The sequence below is a fragment of the Dicentrarchus labrax genome, unplaced genomic scaffold (assembly GCF_905237075.1).
Source record: "Dicentrarchus labrax unplaced genomic scaffold, dlabrax2021, whole genome shotgun sequence".
In the NCBI taxonomy this organism is placed as follows: Eukaryota; Metazoa; Chordata; class Actinopteri; family Moronidae; genus Dicentrarchus; species Dicentrarchus labrax.
This window is the reverse complement of record NW_026136716.1, coordinates 1,050,846-1,060,845: the sequence shown is the minus strand read 5'-3', so window position 1 is coordinate 1,060,845 and position 10,000 is coordinate 1,050,846. Positions and strand designations below refer to the sequence as shown.

At 44.8% G+C, this 10,000-nt stretch overlaps 2 protein-coding genes and 2 long non-coding RNA genes across 11 annotated transcripts in view; 2 read left to right on the top strand and 2 right to left on the bottom strand.

Moving 5' to 3' along the window:
• LOC127378365 (solute carrier family 22 member 13) overlaps window positions 1-2,499 on the bottom strand; it is an 11,777-nt gene extending 9,278 nt beyond the window's left edge. Inside the window, exons 1-3 of one of the 2 annotated variants that reach the window (XM_051427117.1) lie at window positions 2,014-2,499; window positions 951-1,048; window positions 715-869 (exon numbers count right to left, since the gene is read on the bottom strand). In XM_051427117.1, coding sequence (XP_051283077.1) covers window positions 715-869; window positions 951-1,048; window positions 2,014-2,223 — 463 coding nt within the window. In that variant the 5' untranslated portion in view covers window positions 2,224-2,499. The remainder of the gene's footprint in view (window positions 1-714; window positions 870-950; window positions 1,049-2,013) is intronic. The other variant, XM_051427118.1, reaches the window with a different exon arrangement.
• A 2,679-nt stretch (window positions 2,500-5,178) lies between these two features.
• LOC127378375 (uncharacterized protein C1orf115-like) lies at window positions 5,179-7,903 on the bottom strand. The gene is made up of 2 exons (XM_051427146.1): window positions 7,599-7,903; window positions 5,179-5,738 (listed from the first exon to the last, which is right to left on the bottom strand). Exons 1-2 carry the CDS (start codon window positions 7,827-7,829, stop codon window positions 5,598-5,600), a joined length of 372 nt encoding a protein of 123 aa, XP_051283106.1. The 5' UTR covers window positions 7,830-7,903; the 3' UTR covers window positions 5,179-5,597.
• Window positions 5,765-6,566, top strand: LOC127378379 (uncharacterized). 4 transcript variants are annotated; one of them, XR_007888003.1, is made up of 4 exons: window positions 5,765-5,970; window positions 6,091-6,210; window positions 6,330-6,409; window positions 6,491-6,566. It is a non-coding gene; the product is annotated as an uncharacterized LOC127378379 (long non-coding RNA). The 4 variants fall into 4 exon arrangements; XR_007888004.1 differs by having other exon boundaries at window positions 6,011-6,170; XR_007888002.1 differs by having other exon boundaries at window positions 5,771-5,970; window positions 6,011-6,130.
• A 164-nt stretch (window positions 7,904-8,067) lies between the features above and the next one.
• The window catches only part of LOC127378383 (uncharacterized), a 2,928-nt gene continuing 995 nt past the window's right edge, over window positions 8,068-10,000 (top strand). For 3 of the 4 annotated variants that reach the window (XR_007888018.1, XR_007888021.1, XR_007888020.1), the window contains exons 1-3: window positions 8,068-8,468; window positions 8,679-8,738; window positions 9,578-9,667. This is a non-coding gene — a long non-coding RNA (uncharacterized LOC127378383). The remainder of the gene's footprint in view (window positions 8,469-8,678; window positions 8,739-9,577; window positions 9,668-10,000) is intronic. The other variant, XR_007888019.1, reaches the window with a different exon arrangement.

Here is a 10,000-nt window from a genome sequence, read left to right as displayed (position 1 = left end):
TAACTTCTGTTATAAATTGGCGCTATACAAATAAAATTGAATTGAATTGAATTAAATTGAATAGAATAGATATGTTGTATAATGATGGAAGTAGAATAAATGTTGTTTATCAGTGTATAAGCATTGGTAAACTGTCCAAATACAGTTGTTATCAGTGTAAACAGCAATAATTACTGTAATCTCACAGATAATGACTTTTTTACACTTCTATAATTTTAACATTCACATGGAAGGAATAGGGATGGATAAGGAGAGCACTCTGAAGGAAAGGAAAGTTGATATTGGATTATAGAAGAGTTCAAAGGGATGGATAGATCAGTGTTTGACAAGGGAAGGATCTTGGGAGAGGACACAAGGGTTTATGTTAAAGGAGAGCTGAAAACTGTATTGGATGAATTGGACAGTGTTTTTGATGCCCCAGGAGCAGTGTTTACAGGAAAGGGAGGAAGGAGGGAAGGAGAGGAAGGAAAGGGAGGAAGGAGAGGAAAGGGAGGAAGAAGAGGAAAGGGAGGAAGGAGAGGAAAGAAAGGGAGGAAGGAGAGGAAAGGGAGGAAGAAGAGGAAAGGGAGGAAGGAGAGGAAGGAAAGGGAGGAAGGAGAGGAAGGAAAGGGAGGAAGAAGAGGAAAGGGAGGAAGGAGAGGAAAGGGAGGAAGGAGAGGAAAGGGAGGAAGAAGAGGAAAGGGAGGAAGGAGAGGAAAGGCTGTGTGTTGTTACCCAGACTGAAGGAGCAGATGTTGATGCAGCAGCAGCAGACGCCCGTCAGGCAGCGGACGGCGAGGAAGAGGATTGGATGAGGGAGGATGGCGGGCACGAGGCCGCACACGGCGTGCACGCACACGCACACCAGCAGCACCGGGCGCTTCCCGTACCTGCACGAACAGACAAAACATACGCAGGAGTGTAGACGCACATCACAGGAGCCAGAGTCATAGAGCATTGTGGGTAATTACCTGTCAGATAGCGCCCCTCCGACCAGAGATCCCAGCAGCATCCCGACCATGAAGAGAGTCTGACCGTAGGACAACCGGTCTGCCCAACCACACACTGACTGACGCAAAGACAAACACACACAGATAAATGACTACAGACAGGCTGTTGCCCCAAACAATGTGGACTTGGGCCCCCATGACCCCAATACTACTTAATCTGATTAAACAGCTTTGTGAGCACAATTATAACTTTGACTAAGGGACAAACTGTGCTACAAGTTTGTAACACATGCAATTAAAGTAGGTGGAAAAACCCCATAAATGCTCATTTACATTTACATGTTGTATCTTATAGAAATGTAAAATGAGATGTAGTAATGTGACACGTTCATTTAGATTAATTAAAAAAATAATGTTTTAAAAAACAGAATTCGACACAATTTACTGATCCTAAGGCCTTCTTTTAGACTCAGTAATAAGCTGTATTTGGAAAAAAGATATGGAAATAAAACAATTTATTGATATCTAATGTCATCCATTAGATCGTCTATTTTTAAACTTTATTAAACTTCTTCAAATAACGTGAGGATGTAACATTTTACTATAATAAAATATAATTACATACAATATTGTTTTGCATAAAAACACCAAACTTAATGGTTTGATATTCAGAAACAGGTGTTACATTCACTCTGTCCCTAAAAACAATACAGGTTGGGTTAAACAAGGTTAGCATTAACAGCGTTATGTTGCACATTAACTCTGTATGTTAATCTGTTAACTGTTGTGAAATGTGTTTATATCACCAAATATATGACGGTTTAAACGTATATAAGGGCTAAAAAAACTAAATCTAAAGTATATAAACCATAAAAAACCATTAAAGTCTTTAATATACTCTGTTAACGGTTCAAATATTACGGTTATATCGTTTAAAAACGTTTCAAAAAGGTAAAGTACAGTTAAAAGTTTTGTAATGTGATTTTATCAGCAAATATATGACGGTTTAAATGCACATTAACACTAAAATAATTACATTTAAAGTAAATAAACCATAAAAATGATGTAAAGAATCACCACTCACGTCTCGGTTCCCGCTCTCCGTCGACCAATCAGCGACGTCCTCCTCGCGCCGTGATTGGTTGCTCTCCAACGTTCCGGGGAAAGTGGCGTTGTCATGGTGACAGGTGGCCGCGACGATGGCGGCCGTGAAAATGTCGACAAAGAAAAGGAAAGAGGTGAAAAAGAAGACGAGGGAGAGGCGCCAGTAAACGGAGCGCTGCAGCGGAGACATTTCCCGCTCCCGGGTCGGTACGAGCTTCCGTCAACGTCTGGCGGGCGAAAAATAAATGTTGGTCTCCTCTGGGGAAGAAAAAAGTAAAAGTTTAGGAGCTCGCCATGTTGTTGTTGTTTGTCAGAAGTCTCCGTTCAGGTCTGTCTGTCTCTGGTTGAGCAGCTGCTGCTGTCACAGGGAGCTGTGGACCGGACAGACAGACAGACAGACACAGACAGACAGGCAGACAGACAGACAGACAGCAGCAGAAGGTTTTTAAAGTGAACTTTCGTCCACAACTTTAGGTCCCGCCTTATTGTCCTTATAAGGACCCGGAAGCAGCGGAGCTTCTTCAGTGGTACAGCGACACTCTCAGGCCGGGTCGGGAACTACACCTTCACCACTGCCACCGGGGGAGGAGGAGTATGGAGGAGGAGGAGGAGACAGGAGGAGGAGTATGGAGGAAGAGTATGGAGGAGGAGTATGGAGGAAGAGTATGGAGGAGGAGTATGGAGGAGGAGTATGGAGGAGGAGGAGGAGACAGGAGGAGGAGTATGGAGGAAGAGTATGGAGGAGGAGACAGGAGGAGGAGTATGGAGGAGGAGTATGGAGGAAGAGTATGGAGGAGGAGTATGGAGGAGGAGGAGGAGACAGGAGGAGGAGTATGGAGGAGGAGACAGGAGGAAGAGTATGGAGGAGGAGTATGGAGGAAGAGTATGGAGGAGGAGTATGGAGGAGGAGACAGGAGGAGGAGTATGGAGGAAGAGTATGGAGGAGGAGTATGGAGGAGGAGACAGGAGGAAGAGTATGGAGGAGGAGGAGTATGGAGGAGGAGTATGGAGGAAGAGTATGGAGGAGGAGGAGACAGGAGGAGGAGTATGGAGGAGGAGACAGGAGGAAGAGTATGGAGGAGGAGACAGGAGGAGGAGTATGGAGGAGGAGTATGGAGGAGGAGACAGGAGGAGGAGTATGGAGGAGGATGGAGGAGGAGTATGGAGTATGGAGGAAGAGTATGGAGGAGGAGTATGGAGGAGGAGTATGGAGGAGGAGTGTGGAGGAAGAGTGTAGGAGGAAGAGTATGGAGGAGGAGTATGGAGGAGGAGACAGGAGGAAGAGTATGGAGGAAGAGTATGGAGGAAGAGTGTGGAGGAGGAGACAGGAGGAAGAGATAGGAGGAAGAGTATGGAGGAGGAGACAGGAGGAAGAGTATGGAGGAGGAGTATGGAGGAGGAGAGGAGGAGGAGTATGGAGGAAGAGTATGGAGGAGGAGACAGGAGGAAGAGTATGGAGGAGGAGGAGTATGGAGGAGGAGTATGGAGGAAGAGTATGGAGGAGGAGTATGGACAGGAGGAGGAGTATGGAGGAGGAGGAGGGGAGTATGGAGGAGGAGGGAGGAGGAGTATGGAGGAGGAGTATGGAGGAGGAGTATGGAGGAGGAGGAGACAGGAGGAGGAGTATGGAGGAGAGAGGAGGGATGGAGACAGGAGGAGGAGTATGGAGGAAGAGTATGGAGGGGAGGAGGAGACAGGAGGAGGAGTATGGAGGAGGAGTATGGAGGAGGAGTATGGGAGGAGTATGGAGGAAGAGTATGGAGGAGGAGTATGGAGGGAGGAGTATGGAGGAGGAGGAGTATGGAGGAAGAGACAGGAGGAGGAGTATGGAGGAGCAGGAGGAGGAGTATGGAGGAGGAGTATGGAGGAGGAGTACAGGAGGAGGAGTATGGAGGAAGAGTATGGAGGGAGGAGGAGTATGGAGGAGGAGGAGTAGGAGGAGGAGACAGGAGGAGGAGTATGGAGGAGGGAGAGAGGAGGAGTATGGAGGAGGAGTATGGGAGGAGACAGGAGGAAGAGTATGGAGGAGGAGTATGGAGGAGGAGAGTAGGAGGAGGAGACAGGAGGAGGAGTATGGAGGAGGAGTATGGAGGAGGAAGGAGTATGGAGGAGGAGTATGGAGGAGGAGTATGGAGGAGGAGACAGGGAGGAAGAGTATGGAGGAGATGGGGAGGAGACAGGAGGAAGAGTATGGAGGAGGAGTATGGAGGAGGAGAGTATGGAGGAGGAGAGTATGGAGGAGGAGTATGGAGGAGGAGTATGGAGGAGGAGGAGGGAGTATGGAGGAGGAGTATGGAGGAGGAGTATGGAGGAGGAGAGAGAGGAGAGTGGAGGAGATGGAGGAGGAGTATGGAGGAAGAGTATGGAGGAAGAGTATGGAGGAAGGAGTATGGAGGAGGAGTATGGAGGAAGAGTATGGAGGAGGAGAGGCGGGAGGAAGAGACAGGAAGAAGAGTATGGAGGAGGAGACGGGAGGAAGAGTATGGAGGAGGAGTATGAAGGAGGAGTATGAAGGAGGAGACGGGAGGAAGAGTATGGAGGAGGAGACAGGAGGAAGAGTATGGAGGAAGAGTATGGAGGAGTGTGGAGGAAGAGTGTGGAGGAGGAGACGGAGGAAGAGTGTGGAGGAGGAGACAGGAGGAAGAGTATGGAGAGCAAAGGAGCCTGTAAGTTATTATAATGAGAAACTTTATGAAAATGACTTAAAATCTAAAAATATGAAGTTATTTTAACGACGAACAGCAGAATAAATGTTGTGTAACTTTAATGTATTAGTTAGTTAACTGACAGATATGTTGTATAATGATGGAAGTAGAATAAATGTTGTTTATCAGTGTATAAGGTAAACTGTCCAAATACAGTTGTTATCAGTGTAAACAGCAATAATTACTGTAATCTCACAGATAATGACTTTTATTACACTTCTATAACTTTTAACATTCACATTAAAATAATAACAATCCAATAATAACAGCACTCTGCTGTAAATGGAAGTCTGATTATTGTATTATAGCAGAGTTCACCTGGATTTATTGATCATTGTTTACACTGTACAGTACTTGAGTAAAAGTACTTAGTTACACTCCACCACTGGTTAATGTATATCTGCTGTGAATATCTTCTGAGGAGGAATAAAACACAAACGTTCACAGTTTAAATGGGAATTTATTTAAAGAAATACAGCAATAGGTTTTCACAGTTTTATGAAGCCATTAATAAAAATGATGAAGAATTTAAAGTGGATTGTACACAGTATTAAAAACATATAATATAAAATAGGCTTTTGAAAAAGATGGTAAACATAATAAAAAGTCATAATAGAGATTATGAAATATAATACAAACTCATATCAGAGTGAATGTTAATCAGAAATACATTTAAAATAGCTTTATATCATTTATATAAATGAGGGATTAATGTGTTAATATTTAGTTTATAGCCGTCTAAATTCCTTTATCCTTATTAAAAATCACATTGTTATAAATACCAACTTCTTCTTCTATGACTAAAAGCACACTCCTGGTGGGTCACATCCTGGGTGAGGAGGCACAGGGCCGAGTCCCATCATGCTTTGCTGCCGGCAGATCGCTGGACTTCTGTCACCACTGTGGACATAGCCGAGAGCGGTGTGGAATAAGTGGAGGCCATGTTCTGTAAACCAGCCGTCAGACAGCGCCAGCTGAACCGCAGAGCCTTCCCCACGTTCTGTCAGACAGAGAGCGGGGAATAAAACACAGGACGGGTTCTGTCAGACAGAGAGCGGGGAATAAAACACAGGACGGGTTCTGTCAGACAGAGAGCGGGGAATAAAACACAGGACGGGTTCTGTCAGACAGAGAGCGGGGAATAAAACACAGGACGGGTTCTGTCAGACAGAGAGCGGGGAATAAAACACAGGACGGGTTCTGTCAGACAGAGAGCGGGGAATAAAACACAGGTCGGGTTCTGTCAGACAGAGAGCGGGGAATAAAACACAGGACGGGTTCTGTCAGACAGAGAGCGGGGAATAAAACACAGGTCGGGTTCTGTCAGACAGAGAGCGGGGAATAAAACACAGGACGGGTTCTGTCAGACAGAGAGCGGGGAATAAAACACAGGTCGGGTTCTGTCAGACAGAGAGCGGGGAATAAAACACAGGTCGGGTTCTGTCAGACAGAGAGCGGGGAATAAAACACAGGTCGGGTTCTGTCAGACAGAGAGCGGGGAATAAAACACAGGACGGGTTCTGTCAGACAGAGAGCGGGGAATAAAACACAGGACGGGTCTGTCAGACAGAGAGCGGGGAATAAAACACAGGACGGGTTCTGTCAGACAGAGAGCGGGGAATAAAACACAGGACGGGTTCTGTCAGACAGAGAGCGGGGAATAAAACACAGGTCGGGTTCTGTCAGACAGAGAGCGGGGAATAAAACACAGGGTTGGGTTCTGTCAGACAGAGAGTTGGGAATAAAACACAGGACGGGTTCTGTCAGACAGAGAGCGGGGAATAAAACACAGGACGGGTTCTGTCAGACAGAGAGCGGGGAATAAAAAGAGTTTCACCGTTGTGTTGCGTTCAGGGTTGTGATGCGTTCAGGGTTGTGTTGCGTTCAGGGTTGTGATGCGTTCAGGGTTGTGTTGCGTTCAGGGTTGTGTTGCGTTCAGGGTTGTGATGCGTTCAGGGTTGTGTTGCGTTCAGGGTTGTGTTGCGTTCAGGGTTGTGATGCGTTCAGGGTTGTGTTGCGTTCAGGGTTGTGTTGCGTTCAGGGTTGTGTTGCGTTCAGGGTTGTGTTGCGTTCAGGGTTGTGTTGCGTTCAGGGTTGTGTTGCGTTCAGGGTTGTGATGCGTTCAGGGTTGTGATGCGTTCAGGGTTGTGTTGCGTTCAGGGTTGTGATGCGTTCAGGGTTGTGATGCGTTCAGGGGTGTTGCGTTCAGGGTTGTGATGCGTTCAGGGTTGTGATGCGTTCAGGGTTGTGTTGCGTTCAGGGTTGTGATGCGTTCAGGGTTGTGTTGTCGTTTTCAGGGTTGTGTTGCGTTCAGGGTTGTGATGCTCGTTCAGGGTTGTGTTGCGTTCAGGGTTGTGATGCGTTCAGGGTTGTGATGCGTTCAGGGTTGTGTTGCGTTCAGGGTTGTGTTGCGTTCAGGGTTGTGTTGCGTTCAGGGTTGTGATGCGTTCAGGGTTGTGTTGCGTTCAGGGTTGTGATGCGTTCAGGGTTGTGTTGCGTTCAGGGTTGTGATGCGTTCAGGGTTGTTTATTGACAAAGGGAGGAGACGAACATGTTTCAGTGTTTACATTACGGATGAACTACAGGAGCAGAGCGAGTGAGAGAGGACGTAGTTAGCATGTAGTTAGCATGTAGCTCTTTTTCACAGCAGCCATCCTCTGTAATAGTCGGGTAAACACAGTGTTCGACTGCAGTATCGGTGCTAAACTGAACCTCCTGTTTTCTCCTTGTGTTTATCAGGCTGATACAGTGTGTCGGGGTCAAAGGTCAAACTCTCTCTGCTGAATCATTGATTAACAGGTAGTTATCAGTTTTGACTAAATCCTGAAAGTTCAGGTCAAAGGTCGTCATTTCTTCTTACCTTCCTGTACTTCTTGTACCGCTTCTTCCTCTTCCTCTTCTTCTCCTCCTTCCTCTTCCTCCTCTCCTCTGGCGTCTCCTCTCTGTCCTCCTCCTCTTCCTCCTCTTCCTCGATCAGAGGCTCGTATCTGTCCGGTAGGACGGAGAAATAAACCTCTTTGGAGGATTTCTGTTGCTTCTTCCCCGTCGAAGGAGCCGCCTCCTCCTCCTCCTCCTTTTCCTGCGCTCCCATCCCGTGTCGCTCCTCGTCTGCCGCACTCTCCCGGTTCTCCTGGGACCTCCTGGCTCTCAGGCAGGAGGACCTTTGGAGCGAGGAGGAGTCAGACTTATGAGTAGCCTGGAGGTCCTTTCAGATACAGGAAGCGCACAGAAAGCAGGATTAGAAGAAGAATGTTTAACTCACCTCAACAGAGTTTGTTTTATGGAGCAAACAGAGACTCCGAGTCAACAACGAAGCCAGAAAAACATGTCAGAGATAGCTGGAAGACATTTCTATTCAAACTGACAACAACTGAGAACCTTTTAAACACAAAGTCTGTAGGTGTTTTTAAGCCCTATCTTTAGTCTGTAGGTGTTTTTAAGCCCTAACTTTAGTCTGTAGGTGTTTTTAAGCCCTATCTTTAGTCTGTAGGTGTTTTTAAGCCCTATCTTTGGTCTGTAGGTGTTTTTAAGCCCTAACTTTAGTCTGTAGGTGTTTTTAAGCCCTAACTTTAGTCTGTAGGTGTTTTTAAGCCCTATCTTTAGTCTGTAGGTGTTTTTAAGCCCTAACTTTAGTCTGTAGGTGTTTTTAAGCCCTATCTTTAGTCTGTAGGTGTTTTTAAGCCCTATCTTTAGTCTGTAGGTGTTTTTAAGCCCTAACTTTAGTCTGTAGGTGTTTTTAAGCCCTAACTTTAGTCTGTAGGTGTTTTTATGCCCTATCTTTAGTCTGTATGTGTTTTTAAGCCCTAACTTTAGTCTGTAGGTGTTTTTAAGCCCTAACTTTAGTCTGTATGTGTTTTTAAGCCCTATCTTTAGTTTGTAGGTGTTTTTAAGCCCTAACTTTAGTCTGTAGGTGTTTTTAAGCCCTAACTTTAGTCTGTAGGTGTTTTTAAGCCCTATCTTTAGTCTGTAGGTGTTTTTAAGCCCTAACTTTAGTCTGTAGGTGTTTTTAAGCCCTAACTTTAGTCTGTAGGTGTTTTTAAGCACTTTGTTGGGCTAACTTTAGTCTGTAGGTGTTTTTCAGCCCTAACTTTAGTCTGTAGGTGTTTTTAAGCCCTAACTTTAGTCTGTAGGTGTTTTTATCTTTAGTCTGTAGGTGTTTTTAAGCCCTATCTTTAGTCTGTAGGTGTTTTTATGCCCTATCTTTAGTCTGTAGGTGTTTTTAAGCCCTATCTTTAGTCTGTAGGTGTTTTAGCCTAACTTTAGTTTGTAGGTTTTTTAAGCCCTAACTTTAGTCTGTAGGTGTTTTTAAGCCCTAACTTTAGTCTGTAGGTGTTTTTAAGCCCTAACTTTAGTCTGTAGGTGTTTTTAAGCCCTAACTTTAGTCTGTAGGTGTTTTTAAGCCCTAACTTTAGTCTGTAGGTGTTTTTAAGCCCTATCTTTAGTCTGTAGGTGTTTTTAAGCCCTAACTTTAGTCTGTAGGTGTTTTTAAGCCCTAACTTTAGTCTGTAGGTGTTTTTAAGCCCTAACTTTAGTCTGTAGGTGTTTTTAAGCCCTAACTTTAGTCTGTAGGTGTTTTTCAGCCCTAACTTTAGTCTGTAGGTGTTTTTAAGCCCTAACTTTAGTCTGTAGGTGTTTTTAAGCCCTATCTTTAGTCTGTAGGTGTTTTTAAGCCCTAACTTTAGTCTGTAGGTGTTTTTAAGCCCTATCTTTAGTCTGTAGGTGTTTTTAAGCCCTAACTTTAGTCTGTAGGTGTTTTTAAGCCCTATCTTTAGTCTGTAGGTGTTTTTAAGCCCTAACTTTAGTCTGTAGGTGTTTTTAAGCCCTAACTTTAGTCTGTAGGTGTTTTTAAGCCCTATCTTTAGTCTGTAGGTGTTTTTAAGCCCTAACTTTAGTCTGTAGGTGTTTTTAAGCCCTAACTTTAGTCTGTAGGTGTTTTTAAGCCCTAACTTTAGTCTGTAGGTGTTTTTAAGCCCTAACTTTAGTCTGTAGGTGTTTTTAAGCCCTATCTTTAGTCTGTAGGTGTTTTTAAGCCCTAACTTTAGTCTGTAGGTGTTTTTCAGCCCTAACTTTAGTCTGTAGGTGTTTTTCAGCCCTAACTTTAGTCTGTAGGTGTTTTTAAGCCCTATATTTAGTCTGTAGGTGTTTTTAACCCCTATTTTAGTCTGTAGGTGTTTTTAAGCCCTAACTTTAGTCTGTAGGTGTTTTTAAGCCCTAACTTTAGTCTGTAGGTGTTTTTTTTAAGCCCTATCTTTAGTCTGTAGG